Here is a 17822-nt window from a genome sequence, read left to right as displayed (position 1 = left end):
CTCTGGTTGTACACCATGTAGAGTCATACCATTAGTGGTTTCATACATGCACTTAGAGTAATGATGTCCATCTCATCCCACTGCCTTTCCTACCCCATGACCCTCCCATCCTCTCACTCCCCTTTACCCGATCTAGAGTTCATCTATTCCTGCCATGCCCCCCCACACTATCCACATTATGAATCAGCATCCTTATATCAGAGAAAATATTCATCATTTGTTTTTTTGAGTGGGCTTACTTAGCATTATATTCTCCAACTCCATCCATTTGCCTGAAAATTCCATGATTTATTTTCTTTAAATGCTGAGTAATATTTCATTGTGTATATATACCACAGTTTCTTTATCCATTCATCTACTGAAGGGCATCTATGTTGGTTCCGCAGTTTAGCTATTGTGAACTGTGCTGCTATAAACATTGATGTAGCTGTGTCCTGTAGTATGCTATTTTTAATCCTTTGGGTATAGACCAAGGAGTGGAATAGCTGGGTTAAATGGTGGTTCCATTCCCAATTTTCTGAGGAATCTCCATACTACATTCCATATTGGCTGCACCAATTGTTCTCCCACCAGCACTGTATGAGTGTGCCCTTTTCTCCACATCCTCACCAACTCTTATTGTTGTTTGTCTTCATAATAGCTGCCCTCTGACTGGAGTGACATGAAACCTTAGAGTAGTTTTGATTTGCAGTTCTCTAATTGCTAGAGATGTTGAACATTTTTTTATATATTTGTCAATTGATTGTATACCATCTTATGAGAAATGTCTGTTCAGTCCCTTGGCCCATTTATTGATTGAGTTATTTGTTCTTTGTTTTTTTTCCTTGGTGTTAAGATTTTTGAATTCCTTATATATCCTAGAGATTAGTGCTCTATTTGCTGTTCATGAGGTAAAAATTTGCTCCCATTCTGTAGGCTCTCTATTCACCTCACTGATTGTTTCTTTTGCTGAGAAGAAGCCATTTAGTTTCATTCATCCCATTTATCGATTCTTGACTTTAATCTTGTGCTATAGGAGTCTTAAGGAAATAGGGGCCTAGTCTGACATGATAGAGATTTGGCCCTACTTTTTCTTCTATTAGGCACAGAGTCTCTGGTTTAATTCCTAGGTCTTGATTCACTTTGATTTGAGTTTTGTGTATGGTGAGAGATAGGGGTTTGATTTCATTTTATTGCATATGAATTTCCAATTTTCCCAGCACCATTTGTTGAAGAGGCTCTCTTTTCTCCAATATATGTTTATGCCACCTTTGTCTAATGTAAGGTAACTGTAATTATGTGGGTTTGTCTCTGTGTCCTCTATTCTGTACCATTGGTCTATCAGTCTGTTTTGGAGCCAATACTATGCCGTTTTTGTTACTATTGCCCTGCAGTAGAGTTTATGACCTAGGAGAGTGGTGCCACCTGTTTCAGTCTTTTTGCTAATAATTGCTTTAACTACTCTGGGTCTTTTATTTTTCCAGATGAATTCCACGACTGTTTTTTTCCTATTTCTATGAGGAATGTCATTGGAATTTTGATTGGAATTGCATTAAATCTGTTTAGTGCTTTTGGTAGTATGGTCATTTTGACAATATTAATTCTTCCTATCCAAGAACAAGGGCAATCGTTCCATCTTCTAAGGTCTTCTTTAATTTCTTTCTTTTGCATTCTGTAGTTTTCATTGTAGAGGTCTTTCACCTCTTTTATTAGGTTATTTCAACGTATATTAATTTTTTGAGGCTATTGTAAATGGGGTAGTTTTCCTCATTTCCCTTTCAGAGGATTTCAGAGTTATTAGGATAGAGGAAGACATATATTTCCAAACCACAGAAATGCCTTTGATTTGTGGGTGTTGATTTTATATCCTGCTACTTTGCTGAATTCATTTACTAGTTCTAGAAGTTTTCTGGTGGAATATTTTTGGTCTTGTAGGTATAGAATCATATTGTTGGCAAATAGTGCTAATTTGAGTTCTTCTTTTCCTGTGCATATCCCTTTAATTGCTTTCGTCTGCCTAATTGCTCTGGCTGGTGTTTCAAGAACTGTGTTAAATAGAAGTAGTGAAAGAGGGCATCATTGTCTTGTTCCCATTTTAAGAGGAAATGCTTTCAATTTTTCTCCATCTAGAATGATGTTGGCCTGGGGCTTAGCATAGATAACCTTTATGATGTTGAGATATGTTTCTGTTATCCCTAGTTTTTCTAGTGTTTTGAACATGAAGAGGTGCTGTGTTTTGTCAAATGCTTTTTCTGTGTCTATTGAAATGATCATATGATTCTTATCTTTGAGTCTATTGATGTGATAAATTACATTTATTGATATCCATATGTTGAACCAACCCCACTTGATCATGGTGCACTATCTTTTTGATGTGTTTTTGTATTTGATTTGCCACAATTTTATTGAGAAGTTTTACATCTATGTTCATTAGAGATATTGGTCTGAAGTTTTCTTTCTTTGATGTGTCTTTGCCTGATTTTGGAATCAGGGTGATATTGGCCTCATAGAATGAGTTTGGAAGTGCTCCCTCTTTTTCTAGTTCCTGAAATAAATTGAAGAATATTGGTATTAGTTCTTCTTTAAAAGTCTTGTAGAACTCGGCTGTGTATCCATTTGGTCCTGGGCTTTTCTTGATTGGTAGGCTTCTGATGGCATCTTCTATTTCATCATTTGAAATTGATCTGTTTAAATTGTGTATATCATCCTGATTCAATTTGGGCAAGTCTATGACTCTAGAAATTTGTCATTGCCTTTCAGTATTGTCTATTTAATGGGGGCTCAAATTTTCAAAATAATTTCTAATTATCTTCTATATTTCTGAAGTGTCTGTTGTGATATTTCCTTTTTCATCACGTATGTTAGTAATTTGAGTTTTCTCTCTCCTTCTCTTCATTAGCATGGCTAAGGGTTCATCAATTTGATTTAGTTTTTCAAAGAACCACCTTTTTCTTTTCTCAATTTTTTCAATTGTTTCTTTTGTTTCAATTTCATTGATTTCAGCTCTGATTTTAATATTTTCTGTCTTTTACTGCTTTGGTGTTGATTTGTTCTTCTTTTTCTAAGGCATTGAGATGTAATGTTAAGGCATTTATTTGTTGACTTTTTCTTCTTTTAAGGAATGAACTCCAAGCAATGAACTTTCCTCCTAGTACTGCCTTCATAGTGTCCCAGAGATTTTGATATGTGGTATCATCATTCTCATTTACCTCTAAGAATTTTTTAATCTCCTCTTTGATGTCTTTTGCAACCCATTGTTCATTCAATAGCATATTATTTAGTCTCTAGGGGTTCAAGTAGCTTTTATTTTTTGTTTTATCATTGATTTCTAATTTCATTCCATTATGATCTGATAAAATGCAGGGTAGTATCTCTACTTTTTTGTATTTGTTAAGAGTTGTGTTGTGGCATAATATATGGTCTATTTTAGAGAAGGATTCATGTGCTGCTGAGAAGAAAGTGTATTTGCTCATTGGTGGATGAAGTATTCTATGTAAGTCAGATAAGTCTAGGTTATTGGTTGTGTAGTTTCTTCAGCTTTTGTTTGGAAGATCTATCCAGTGGTTAAAGAGGTATGTTAAAGTCATTCAGAATTATTGTGTTGTGGTCTATTTGACTCCGAACTTGACAAGAGTTTGTTTGATGAACATAGATGCTCCATTGTTTGGGGCATATATATTTATAATTGTTATGTCTTGTTGGTATATGGTTTCCTTGAGCAGTATAAAATGCCCTTTTTATCCTTTTTGATTAACTTTGGCTTGAAGTCTACTTTATTTGATACAAGGATGGAAATCCCTGCTTGCTTCTGCAGTCCATGTGAGAGGTATGATTTTTCCCAACTTTTCACCTTCAGTCTGAGATGTCTTTTCCTATCAGATGAGTCTCTTGGAGGTAGCCTACTGTTGGGTCTTTTTTAAATCCAATCTGCCAATCTATGTCTTTTGATTGGTGACTTTAGGCCATTAACATTCAGGGTTATTATTGAGACATGGTTTGTATTCCCAGCCATTTTTGTTTATTTTTGGTATTTAACTTGACTTGTTTTTTCCTTAGACTAGTTTTTCCTTTAGTGTAATATCTCCCTCTGCTGATTTTCATTGTTCTTTTCATTTTCTCCTCATGGAATATTTTGCTGAGGATGTTCTGTAATGCAGGCTTTTGAGTTGTAAATTCTTTTAACTTTTGTTTATCATGGAAGTTTTTTATTTCATCATCAAATCTAAAGCTTAATTTTGCTGGATATAAGATTCTTGGTTGGCATCAACATTCAACATTCTTGAATGTTCTTGAATGTTCTGCTCATGGTTTCTTCCAGAAATATGGGATAGCATAAAAAGACCAAAATTTAAGAGTTATTGGGATAGAGGAAGACATATATTTCCAAACCAAAGAAATGAATAATCTATTCAATAAAATAATATCAGAAAATTTTCCAAACATGAAGAATAATTTGGAAAACCACATTTAAGAGGCTTACTGGATGCCAAATGTACAAAATCACAACAGATCCACACCAAGGCACATTATAATGAAAATGCCTAGCATACAGAATAAGGAGAGAATTTTAAAAGCCATGAGAGAAGAGAATCATATTATAGATAGAAGGAAACCAATTGGGATATCTGCAGATTTTTCAACCCAGACTCTGAAAGCTAGAAGATTCTGGAACAACATATACCAAGCTCTGAAAGAAAATGGATGCCAACCAAGAATCTTATATCCAGCAAAATTAAGCTTTAGAAAATCAGAACTACAATGAGACTCCATTCAGGACATGGCACCAGGAAGCAGAGTCCCCTCACCATGGACAAAATATATACCCCAAAGGCAGTCCCAGCGGCCCATCTCCTCCACCACACCCCACCAGCCTGTGGTTACTACTCAGTTGATCCCTGGCAGGGGATCAATACACAGATCAGGTTCAGGCTGTCATCACCCCGACACTTCACCTCTGAACATCCTTACACTGGCTCACACACGTGTCTGGGGACACCTCATCTACACCATAACAACAGGATAGTCTTTGATTATTTTCTCCTCTTCCTACTCACAGTTGATGATGTTCAGACAACCTCCTCACCTCATGGGACATGTCTTTCCCTGCCACTGGCTCCCTCAATCCCCACCCCTGGTCAGGAGTGTGCCTCCTGCTGGTTCTTTTTTGGTAGCAGCCATATGTAGTGGGGAGGTACACAGTGTCAGGGCCTAATGAGGATTCAGAGTCCTCATTTTTGGAGAAGGAACACGATCTGGAGCTCAGAGGGCTGGGTGTGGCACAGCATGATGTTACTACAAAGTATTTCTTTGTGTGCAGATGCCATAATCTGTTATTCACTTTGTGTATTCACTTTGGAAAATTAGTCCTGCCTTGGAGTATTTCTTACGGTGGGACAAATTTTCTGAAGTGACATTACCTTTGGGTCCAGTGCCCCTCCCTTGAGATAGTAGAACCTGTGAAGGCCCAGACTTGGAAACCACCCAGTGAGAACAGTTAGGGATGCTGCTGACAGAAAGTTACCCTCAGAAATCTGGAGTCAGGTGATGTCTCAACAGTAAGCCTCAGCTCCCTCCCTCCTAGCATCTCCCCACTGGCTGGGAACACAGAATCTTCCCAGTAGTCACTCAAGTATAAGCCTTTCTGTCCCACAGCAAATAGGAAAACACTGTAACCATTTCCTGCTGGAGGCAGTCTTGCCACTGTGGCACTGGGAGGGGACACAGACAGATGCCTCTGGGAACTGGTGGCCCTTCAGAAGGTTTCCCACTAATGCCCACATTCATTCCCAAGAACCAAGAAACAGGTTATTCTACATGGTAGAAGGACCTCAGAGCATCTGATTAAATTCAGCATCTTGAGATGGGCAGACTGCCTTGCACTGTCCAGGTGTGTGGGGAGCCACATTGAGTTACCACGCCTTCCAGTCCTGATGCACCATGGGGATCTGAAAGATCACTGTAGTCTGGAGTGGTAGTGCCATGATTTGTAACTCGGTCTTTTCCCCCACTCAGATAGCAAGACCAATCTTCTGAGTAAGCATACCCCTGGGGTTGAGCTATACACTCACCTATTCTTTTGTAATCCTACCCCTTTGCCCTGTTGGGACAGAATGTTCCATGGAAACTACCTTTGTGTGTCCCCTTCTCTTGCTCTGCCTTTGGGCATGACCTTCCTAGATGTCAGTCAACCTGCTGACAGCAGACATCAGGAAGCAAGACTCAACCCCCTGAAACCTGACCCCTTGCTTCATTTGAATGGCATCTCACCAATAAAAGGGTTCAGCACATACATGTGCGCTCTCTCTCTCTCTCTCTCTCTCTCTCTCTCTCTCTCTCTCTCTATCTCTCTCTCTCTCTCTCTCTCTCTCCATAGACATTTAAGGTCAGAGGAGCCATCAAAGGACCCAAAGAAAAAGTATCTCTGTCTCTTGTGTGATTATTTCATGCAGCCCAGTTCACCTGGAGTGGCCCTGAGTTATGTTTTAGTCATGAAATGCGACACAGGTGAGCCCAGTGAGACCCTACATGAGGGAGGCTGAGGGTCAGGAGGACAGAGGACACCAGCTGCTGGCTCAGAAGTATGGCTCATTTTATTGAAGACACTCACAGAGTACACAGTGCCTCGGGAAGTGTGCAGCCTGGGAAGGGCTGTGCCACCCCATGGAAGGAAAGCTCAGGCTCAGGGTGGGTCGCAGGTATGGAAGGCAAAGGGTGGATCTGCTGCTCCTTTCACACCACCACTCAGTTTTGTTTCGTTCCATGCAAGGACAAATATTAAGAAATAATAATGGGTGGCCCTGTTGACTTTTCATACTTATTTCATACAAAGGACAAATTGATGCTCACAATGAGGTAAAAGGAAAAACTTTCCATCTTGAAGCAAGATGGAAAGAGCCTACTTTTGTCCAGACCAATAAATCCTGGCAAAATGTCCTTGCCTCTCCCTGTTCCAACTAGTGTCCTCATTTCACACCAGTCTTTCCTGGTAAGTGTTGACTGGTGACAGTATAGCTCTGCTTTTCAGAAGTCTCAAAGAGCACTGTGTCTAGGACCACAGCACAGCCTCAACTGCCTGTTGGTTTAGGTTGACCACATCGTCACTGGACTTTGCTTTGCACTGTCTGAAGACTGACTGGAAACATCAGCTTTGGTGGAACTCACTCCAGGGGGCCACCTGCCTCCTGACTGGGGGAGCAACTTCCTGAGCACTGAGGAACTCTCAGAGGCTGCACTTGGGGACAGAGGTGTCCAGGGTGTTTTCTTACACTTATGAGCGGGGGATGACACAGAGTTTGTAGTGAGGTGGGATTCTGCCAAAGCCAATTGCAATGGGCCTAAGATCAATATCTCTTGGGTCAACAAGAGACTTCAGATTGAAATGCTGCAGAATGGCGGACAGGAGCAGAAACAGTTCCATGCGGGCCAGGCCTTCTCCAACACACACTCGTTTTCCTAGAAGTAATTGCAGTACTGGTGAGACACAGTGGGTTTCAGAGAGACACACCATTAACCGTGAGGCTTCAGGGCAGGGCCAGAGGAGGCTGGGGCAACCACACCCTAAAGCAGCAGGTACTCCCCACACCCACTGAAAGAAGCATAAGAGCAAAGAACGGAATCTCCATGACGTGACCTGTGTGGGGGCCATTCAAAACTCAGCTGCAAAAACTTCTGTTCGGTTGGGAAAAATGGCCTCTGCCTGGTGAAGTCGACACCCAGTGCTGACCCATGGTGCCCATGGGATGGGGTGGGTGAGTTGGCTGCCAGTGCACACACCAGGAGGACGTGTGTTGAGCTGGTGGTGGAGTCTTCCTCACCAGAACCCGAGGTGGAGCCCTGGCAAGGGGCCGCAGGGAGGCACCCCTAACACCCAGGGAAGGCTGCACTGCTTCCCAGATGAGTCCAGGGAACCTGAGAGGAGTCTGTTAAAACCCTGATTTAAAATGGCAGGTATCAAGTGATATGGCCGTGAGAGGTTTTCACTGTCTTGTTAAGTAGAAACAGTTTGACAATGAATGAGGGAAAGCGGCCACTCTGTGGAAAGAATAGTCTACCCATAAACCTTTCTTCCGGAACTTATTGTAAAAATGTCACCCAGCCTCTCTGAATCGGGGGAGCACACTTGGTTTGTGTTGTGGGTAGAAATCAGGGATGAGGACAGCTGGGAGGTGGTGCACAGCTGGCTGGTGGCAGAGACAGAGAGCAGATGAGGGGAGAGGAGACCATTTCAGGCTGAGGTGCTGCTCTTGAACCCTGCTCACCTGCAGAAAAAGGTTTGAAATAGTCACTGTACTTGAACTTCCCATTTCCATCCAGAAAGTGCTCTGGCTTAAACTGCCCAGGATCTGGGAATTCTTGGTCATCATACAGAAGGGAGTCCAGAGTCGGAATCACAACAGTGCCCTGCAGGAGACACAGATCTGTCAGTCATTCAGGCAACCGAGTAAATGTCTGCTGTCAGCCTTAATCCCATATTAGACAGGACAGCACATTTCCAGGTGGGATAGTGCTCAGTTAAGGACTGGACAGCAGCCAGGTGTCAGGTCTAAATGGAGAGGAAGCCCTAAAGTAGTCATGCAGTGGACTCTGACTGGAATATGCTGCACTCCCAGGTGCCATCAAGGAGGCACTTCCTTAAATTCCATCCATTTCTCTAATCACCAGGACCAGACAAGGACCAATGGGGAACTGGCACCCTGTATTGGCCTGTCCCTGCCATCCAGCCACACTGGCCACAGAGCCTTGGGATCCCCAACCTGCCTGGTAAACTAGATGGTGAGGTAATAGGAGGTGTTCACAGTGCACACAAGCTCACTCTGACCTTGGGGATGACATATCCTTGCAACATGGTGTCCTGTGTTGCTTCATGGGGCAGGTTGGAAGGTACAAGGTCAATAAACCGCTGAATCTCATGCACCACAGCATCCATGTAGGGCATCTCCAGCCTGTCCTTGACAGCAGGGATGCGGCTTGGCCCAATCACCCTATCAATTTCCTTATGAAGTTTCTCTGCCAAGGCATGAATGAGAGCAATGTAAAGGATTGACACCAGGCTGAACGTCCACCCTCCATCCATACATCTACCAAGCACTCTTCCATGCATCCACCCACTCATCCATCCATCACTCACCCTAACCCTCACCCAAACACTTACCCATACACCTATCCATCTGTCCACTTACCTGAGGACTCATCCCTTCATCCTTCCACCATTCATGTACCCACACCTATCAAGTCATCCCTCCAGCAAGCCAGCATCCATCCACCCACACATCTACTCAATACATCTACCAAATCACCCTTCTAGTCATCCACCAAACCCACCCTATGGATTTTGTAGAGTATCCATGGAGTGCTTTTTGTGCCCCAGATACTTCAAATTATTGGATATCATCTTCACAAATGTCTATAATAGTTATGCTCATGGAGGTCATTTATAGTCTACAGAAACTTCTGCTTCAATTATTTTAGCTGGAGATGGCTTATTCAGTTCTCTGCATGTCAGGAGCAGAGAATAACAAATGGGTCCTGGAAACTTCCTCTTAGAGAGAAATCTCTGCAGTAATTGTCACCCTGATGTTTCATTATGGACTTTTAAAAAGTAAGAGGACAGATGACAGAATATAACCAGACATGCACAGTCTACTTATTGAAGTTCCTCTGACTGAGGTAAGAGCAGCCTTCAGCAAATTCTTATACTTTCTATGTTTGAAATTTCCTGTGGGATTTTCACTTTGAGTGAAAAAGAAAATTGCAAAAAGGTATGTATAGTATGGTACCCAGATAAAATATTAAGGCACTACAACCTTACTGTGAGCTATTTGTTGATATTTAGTTTTTGATAAATGTACTGGGTCACAGGTGGGGATGATGCACAGCCATCCCTTGTAGGGATTCTAACCATGGAAATGTAGAGGGAAGCTTTCCCCTGGTGAGAAACCCCCTAGGGGGATAACAGGTATCCTGTTTCCCAACCTTAGAATGCCCTGTAATCTCTCTTAGGATCTAATAATATAGCTAATATATGTGCAGTGTCGACTGGTATAGCAATGCCCTGAGATGCCTCTGTGTTAGAGCCTCATCAAGCCTCAACCTTGATTGCAGGCATGTAGCTCCTGGGAATAGAAGAACTTGTTTGCTAGATAACTACAATGTTTCACCAAGATCTGGTGCTCCTAGGCTGCCCATATGACAGTAACTTCAGACGATGGACTTTCTTGAGGACTTCACAAAGCTCCTGACATTACATATTATAACAATAAAATGTAACTGCAGAATAAGCAACTTCACTGATACTCTAAACAATAATGTGGTTATGGTACTAATGACCTAATGTAATCTATTGGTATAAATAAACGTGGCTTCTTGGACAAGGAGCCATTCTGTCACCTTCCCTGCCTCTGCACCTTGTCTCTGTGTCTCCTCTTTATTATAATTCCTTACAATCCCTAAGCATTGCCCTCTGTGCGGAGGGAGGCACAAAGGGGCAAGACTGATTGGTTCTGTAACATGTTTCCTTAAGAGCTCAAACCAAATATTGAAAAATGTTAATACATGTTAAATTTGGCAAAGAATGTAGGGTGTCTATCATGTTTATTCTCTTTGTTTATATTGGAAATTCACCATGGTCAATAATTTAAACTGTTTGAATACAGGATTCCTCTATACACAATGTTTAAAAGTTCTCCTATAAATGCTGCAGATCTGTAAAATGTTTCCCTCCCTGGACTTTTGGTTCCTTTTATGATTAAAACAAAACAAAGCTTTTGCTGAAATAAAGACCATGTCCTAGGGCCTGACTTGGGCTGGTTGCACACCCATGCTCTTGGGGGAAATTGCTTCATGTCTTCCATCTGTTCTCCAGGACTGAGGAGCTAGAGGAGCACAGTGCACCCAAGGTCTGCCCCAAGCTAGCACTCAGTGGGAGCCACGTCCCATCAGCAGCAGGTGGGCCCAGCTCAGAAAGTGGAGGTCCCAGGCCTCTGGGCTCCCTTGCCCCAAGCTACAGCTCCCCTGCTCCCTCTTTAAGGCAGGTTGGTCCTATTAGCCTGTGTGCAGGTAGGTGCCTTCAGGGCAGGAGGTGGCCTCATCACTTCTCCCTGAGTTCCCACTTCAGAGCCCTGTGGAGTGAGATGCCCAGGGAGACCTGAGACTTGCCCTGATCCCCATTCTGCCTAGAAGGCCAAGTCTTCCTCAAGAGCAGCTGGAGCATTGTGTTGACTGTTATCAGTGTGTCTTTATAGTGCAGAAGTTACGTCCAACGCCTCTCTCCTCTCCAGTGTTGGACTGTTCTTTCTGCACCCAGGCCCCAGTGGAGTGTGGGTCTATCAGTGTTCAAGGGTACCAGGTGCCTGGTACCTACAAGGACATTTTTCTTCAAAGCAGTTCACCCAGGGATCCCACCGTACAAAAGAAGGCTAAAAAGCAACTGCAGACTGAGAGCCCAGGCCTGAACACACAAGGCTGGCCCTGCAGGGAGGTCCTTTGGCTTCTCATCTGCATACCTTCAATCTCTGGGTATTTCATGAGAATCAGGAGCCCATATCTTAGGGTGGTGCTGGTGGTCTCCGTCCCCGCAAAGAACAGGTCAGCCAAGGTTACAGCAACGTTTTCCAGAGTGTACCCAGACTCTCCACTGTGCTTTTAGAGACAGAGAGAGACTTGGTAAGAAATTGTCTTCAGATGGCTGAAGAGACAACCTGTTGCCCTTCAACAGACAGCCAGGGATGTGAGAAGCTCTCCCAGTGCAACCAGGACCCCATTATTTCTACCTCACAGCTGGAGAAACTGAGGTTCCCAGGAAGTTGGCTGAGGCAGGATAGGCTCCTCACCCAGGCCATAGGACTCTGGCTCTATCAACAGTGCCAGGGCTATCCTGGGAAAGGGGAGGTAATCTGGGTGACCTGCCAAGCCAGGACCTCTGCTGATGACTCTCCAGCTGCAGGGGCTGGAATCAGCCTCCTTCCAGGCCAGAGGGAGGCTGGTGCCTTTGGGAGACAGAGAGGGTCTTTGCTAATGGTGAGATTTTGACAGCCTAGGAGTCTGCCCAGGGGAGTCAGTGTGGAAGTTGCATGCTGTCTGTAAACCAGAGAAAAAGAAAGGAAGGAGGCTTCACTATTCTGAGCTAGAGGAGGGTCCTAGGAGCTGCAGGCAGATGAAACTGGGGATGTCTGGGACCCCGGGAACTTTGGCACCATTGGGGAACCCAGCCTGGCCTGAAGGGAGCTGAAGCAAGGTGCCAGCCCACCATCCCTGTGCCTCCTCTGCAACACTAAGAGCATCCAGTAACACAGAGGGCAATTTGGATGCCAGCCAACAGGTGGCAGCATGGATCTGAGGTGCATGTGCCCTACCCCACCCCATCAAGTCCAGCAGGGTGGCTCTGGGTACCTTCTCCATTTCCATGAGCAGGCAGTCAGTGAAGTCCCGGGGACAGCTGGGGTCCAGTGACTGGAGGTGCTCCTTGGCCATTTCAAGTGTGTACGCTTTTATTTCAGACACGTTTGCTAAGACTTTTCTATGGCTTCCAGGTAGATAGTGTAAGTAGCCCGAAAAATTATTGTAAAGCTGAAAAGAAAGAAATTTATAAAACTATTTTTTCTGAATGCAGCCAAATTGTGTGTGCTGAGCTACTAACCTTCAAACTTTAATTTATGGTTGTCATTATTGTATTATTTAGAATATTTGAGATCATTCTCCAGGCAGTGTACCCTCTGTGGTGAAAATGTGCGTACACAGTCTATATGAATGCCTAGGTTAGGGAAAGGGGCACTCAGGGCCCAGGGCATCCCAAGAAGGAGCATAGGGGCTGCCTGGCCGCCTCCAAAACACTCCCGATCTCAGGCTTCCTTGAGCCTATTGGTCCCACACCACCTGAATCTGCCTTCTTCCAACATAACTGCACAATTAAAGACTAAGGAAAAGGATAGAGTTGGATTCACCTGCAGCCAAGGAGTACTAAGCAGGTAGAAGTTATCATTAAACATTCTCATGAGCCGCAGACACTTCTTATCATCGTAGTTGAAACGCCTGTTGAACAGGATATCCGCTATGACGTTGCAGGGTGCGCAGCCCACAAGGAAGGTAGGGTCGAAAGGCTGGCCTGGAACACAGGTGAGATGTCAGGGAGGCCACGGGGGAGGTATGCACAGGCCCACCGCAGCCCCAGCCAGCTGTTCAGTCTCCACGCACTCCCACTGATGCCTGGGGACCGTCCTGAAAGCTGCCAAGCCACATAAGGCGGCCAAAGGTTTGTCTACTTCTCAATGCTGTTTGGGCTCAGCAGTCATGTGGTGATCACTCTTGCTCCCTTAAAAGTAGAGCTGGAAATTGGAGTCCAGAATGCAGTGGCTGTGGACCATCATGACCCACTCTGGTCCAGGGTCCCTGTAGCTGCCAGCTGCTTCCGGGTTGATCCCTGCCCTCCAGGGGCCTGCCCACAGCTCCCCTCCCTGCTGCCTGCCCAAGAACAGCATCCTGAGTCTTCCTGAGCTTCTCCAGCAGGAAGTGGGCCTCCCTCTGGATCTGCTCAAGAATACACACCCCGAGTCTTCCTGAGCTCCTCCAGCAGGAAGTGGGCCTCCCTCTGGATCTGCTCAAGAATACACACCCCGAGTCTTCCTGAGCTCCTCCAGCAGGAAGTGGGCCTCCCTCTGGATCCGTTCCTCGTTGCCCTGTTTTCCCATCCCGTAATCCCGGAGGGTGGTCAGGGAGAACCGCCGAATGTCCTTCCAGGTGGGTCCATTATTGAAAATAATTCCTAAGGAAGAGGGACAGCAGAAGTCACCCCAAAGGCCCAGGTCTTGGGGATCTGGGGCCGGGGCAGGAAGTGGTCCTCATAGGGCCTTTGGGTCCTGGGCAGGGTGTGCAGGGGAGGAAGAATCACAGGAGGAGGCAGGGGACATGCAGTGCTTCTCTGGCACTCCCCCCTCTCCCAGGTGCCTTCATGGTATGGCATCACTTCACTGTCTTTGGCTCTGCACTTTCCTCAGAGCCTTCTCCATGCCAAATAAAACCTCATGTGGCAACTCCAAGGAAGAGCGGTCACCTCTCTCCTGCCTATTGACAAAATTCTTGGACAGCCTTTCTGTCCCCAGGGATTTGAACCCTTGCTCAACAAGCGTTTCATCTCATCTCTTTATGGCTTCACAGCAGTGGCTTTGACTAAGACCTGAAGGTCACCAGACCCTACTGTAAGGACCTGCAGCTGGGAAGAGCAAGCACCATCCCTTCACACGGCCCTCTCCTCCCAGGGTAAAGACATTTGGAATCAACAGACCCAAAGAAATGCTTTCTCTGTAAAGTGTTGAGGTGCTTCCATTCCTATCTCAGTCAACTCTGTGAACATTTTTATTCTTCCCCAAATGCAACTTCTGTTGCCCTGTTGGCCTCTCACTCCTTCTTGGTGAAGACCTCAGATCCCTTCAGACAAGCCCTGCTCAGCCTCCTTGCACTCCAGTGCCCCTCACAGCCTTGCTCTTGGCCTCCCTCCCCCTTACTTTTCCCACCATCACTTCCTCAAGAAGCAGGTTTGGCACCCACTGGGCCAGGCATTCTGTGAGATTCTGGGCATTCTTGGGCCACAGAGGTAACAGTAGCACCCTCACAGACACAGGGGCTTGCATCTTGAAGTTCCTCCCACATTAACTGTACGACCACACATGGGATGCTTGGTGAGAGGCCCTGCAGGATGCTGAGAAAGTACCCTGGGGATGTGTGGTCACCATGGTCCAAGGAACTTTCCAGAAAGAGGCTGGTTGACCTGAGAGGGGCAAGGACAGCATGTGACATGAGGTGGGAGATACAGGCCAAATGATGGTTCCAACTTCACCCGGAAGGGTGGGGAGGAGGGCGGAGCTCCATGGGCAATGTCGTGAGGAGGCCGCTAGCCAGGGTGAGAACTTTGGTGGGAGCACTTTTCTGGGAGTCTGTTGAGACTTACTCAAGTGACGCATGCAGTTCCCTTGGCATGTGGTCACACACCTGTGCTCTATCTTAGCCAAAAATAAGCATTCACATCATTATCCCTGAAGGGTTAGACGTATCTCTTTTTCAGGGTCCAGCAGATTTTCAGTGTCAGACTGGGCCACATGGGATGAATAAAAATAGGGATTTGGAGTCTCCAGGCAGAGGCAGCAAAGACCCTGGAGAGGCAAATTCTGGGCTCTGCCCTGCTGCCTCAGCTCACAGGCCCTGGACCATGGGGGCAGATATGGGCCTTAAGCCAGGATCACACTGCTCCATAGCAGGACCTTGTCTCCCAGGCTCCAGCAACTCTTCTGGTGCTGACAACAGGGACTAAGACAGTTGGCATTGCTTTACTGAGAGAGCGCAGCAAAACAAACCCAGTGCTGAGAAGGGGGAGCCAAACCTCTCTGCCTGTGAGGTGGTGGAATCTGGGAAATGCACACAACCAGGCAGGACACTAAAAGGCAGTGCCTGCTCCCTGGCTTGAAGCCCCCACGACAGGGAGAAGCTTCTGGTGACAGCAGATGGGATGCTGTTCACTTCTGACCTGCTTCGGGATCCCCTGAAGTGATGGGGGGAGTAGAGAATGTGCAGGCAAGGTGAGAACGGGAAGGAGGGGTGGCAGGGACTCCCAGGAGCTGGGCGCACCACAGAAGGCAGAGCTGCAGTCAGGGGTTGGGAAACGCTGGCAGGGTGAGCAGCCAGCCCCACCCAGCCCTCCTCCCCATGGGAGGGAAGGAGATATCTGCGAGGGTTCAACTCAGGGCTCTAGCAACAGTGAAGTTGAGGCCAAGAGAGGAGAGACTGCCTGGAAGTCTGCTTCACCCCCCTGGCCTCAGAATGTCCCCCCTTGGGGCTCTCTCGGGAGATCACCAGCTGCTGCTGGCACGGTCTGATGCTGCTCGCTTGCAGACAGTGTCTGTCAGGTTGCCTCATAGCAGGGGAGGGGACTGGTTGGGTGGAGCCATCTACCCCCCACAGGCAATTCAGGCTGTGAGTGGAAAGGGTTCCAAGAAGTGCGGGCCCAAGGCAGCCTGGGAAGGGTTGGTGCAGGCTCAGGAACAGCCTGTCTGCCTCCCTCTGCAAGCTCTCTGCACCACTGGTCAGTGTGGGTACCCGGCAGCCCCGTGGTGTGGACAGGGCACCTGCTCAGTGGGAACATTGCAGCAGGTTCCACAGGCACCAGTCATTGCCCAAGGGCCTGAGGGTCTCCTGCCTTTCTGCCTGTATTCTGTTGCTGTCACTAACAGTAAGTGTGGGTTTGGCCAGGCAACGTGATGGGCACCTACCACTGTCCCTCTGGGTCTGCCCCACCTGCTGCTAGGAGACACACTCACCCTTGTGCTCATACATCTGGAATGCAGGAATCTTCCCTCGGCCGGAGAACTCGTTCTTGCGGTTCAGCAGCACCTCCTTCACAGCCTTGTAGCCATGCAGGACCACCACGCGCCGCGTGCCCAAGTACAGTGTGAACACAGGCCCAAAGCGCTCCGCCAGCTGCAGGGACCAACACAAACTGTGAGCCGGGAAGTGGGTGAAGGTGACTGACTCAAGATGGCCTCGCCTGATTACTGTTACTGTCATCCACCAGAGAACTGGAAGGATGTGGGGAAAGACTGTGCGGCCGGTGTAGGGAAGTTCCTCCACAAGAGGCTGCTGCATTTGCAGGAGCATCTCTCCCTGTCTGTACACCAACTCTGGACCTTGGCTCTTCATGTCCCTCCCTTGCAGCCTTGTAGCCAATGCCCACTTCCGTCACCCCATTGTTCACTTCCTAAATCAAGGTCCTGGACCCCAGGGCACTGCTGGCTGACCTGGAGCCTCTATCATACATAATGACACCTCATACAAATACCAAGTGCCACCCCTGTACCCCAGAGCACACTGGCCTTGGTTAGCTCACAGGGTGCGCTCAGCCACAATGGGAGGCGGGTGTTGGTATTGGGTAGAGCATGGTAGATACCAGCTGGGATGCACCCCTTGCTTCTGTGGGAGCTGCTCATGGCTGCACCAACTGCACCAAACCTCCCAATGATCACTCTGGTTCCATGGCACTTCTGGGCCTGGTGTTTAATGCCCATCCTCCCTGTTCAGTGCCCAGGCTGCAACACCAGTGGAACTTCCTGGAGGGGACTCCTGGGTGCTGCTACCCACCCCGTTACTCCATAAAAGACTGGTGTTAGAAAGCAACAGTTTTTTTGACAATGAATTGAATACACATGTATTAGATCTCATTCCTGACTTATTCTCCCTAAAATAACAATGTTTCTCTTACCCTGGCAAAAGATTTGGGAATATCCTTCAAGTCCACCTGGAGAACATTCCCAACGATGGGGAGTGGGAAAGGTCCTGGGGGCAGGTTCCAGCTGCTGTGGATCTGCTTCCAGATGGATATGAACAGGAGGGTGGCCAGCCACAGCAGCAGTGCAAGGGTAATGCCAAGAGCAGCCATGGTACCTCTGGGGCCCTCTGCTGACACATGGGGATGATCCCTGCAGAGGGAAGCTTTTATAATAAAGTGCAGAGAAGGAGGGTGGTCAACCAGCCAATGCCACCTCCCTTCTCCTGCTGCCAAGGTATTAGTTTACTATTAGAGGTGGCTGGCACTCATTTCAAAGGCCTACTCCTGAAGCAGTTTTCTCTTAAAGAGGATGAGCCGGGACAGGGTCAATACCAGGTGGCTAGCACCTGTCACAACTCCAGAAACACATCTAGCGGCACTTTGATTCTCCTAGTAAAAGGGAAAATTTCCCTTTTCTCCCCATAGGTCAGTCTGGGGGTGGGAGACTGTCCCCTTAGACACTGGTTGGATGTGTTGGGGCGATTAGATCACATTGGCTCCAGCTTGTTTGGGCAGGGCTTATGTAAGGCAGCACCAG

At 46.7% G+C, this 17822-nt stretch overlaps 1 protein-coding gene across 2 annotated transcripts; it reads right to left on the bottom strand.

The window, feature by feature from the left end:
- Window positions 1–7246: 7246 nt before the first annotated feature.
- On the bottom strand, window positions 7247–17401 carry CYP2E1 (cytochrome P450 family 2 subfamily E member 1; the record flags this gene model as incomplete). 2 transcript variants are annotated; one of them, XM_081268661.1, is made up of 9 exons in its annotated part: window positions 7247–7431; window positions 8238–8379; window positions 8798–8985; window positions 11481–11616; window positions 12367–12543; window positions 12918–13078; window positions 13586–13735; window positions 16281–16440; window positions 17219–17401. In XM_081268661.1, 9 exons carry the CDS (start codon window positions 17393–17395, stop codon window positions 7247–7249), a joined length of 1476 nt encoding a protein of 491 aa, XP_081124787.1. The 2 variants fall into 2 exon arrangements, with proteins under 2 accessions (XP_081124787.1, XP_081124786.1); XM_081268660.1 differs by having other exon boundaries at window positions 11481–11611; window positions 12335–12543; window positions 17219–17395.
- Window positions 17402–17822: the final 421 nt, after the last annotated feature.

Source organism: Spermophilus citellus, assembly GCF_964194105.1.
Source record: "Spermophilus citellus genome assembly, chromosome: 15".
Classification (NCBI taxonomy): domain Eukaryota; kingdom Metazoa; phylum Chordata; class Mammalia; order Rodentia; family Sciuridae; genus Spermophilus; species Spermophilus citellus.
This window is presented reverse-complemented; position numbering and strand designations above follow the sequence as displayed.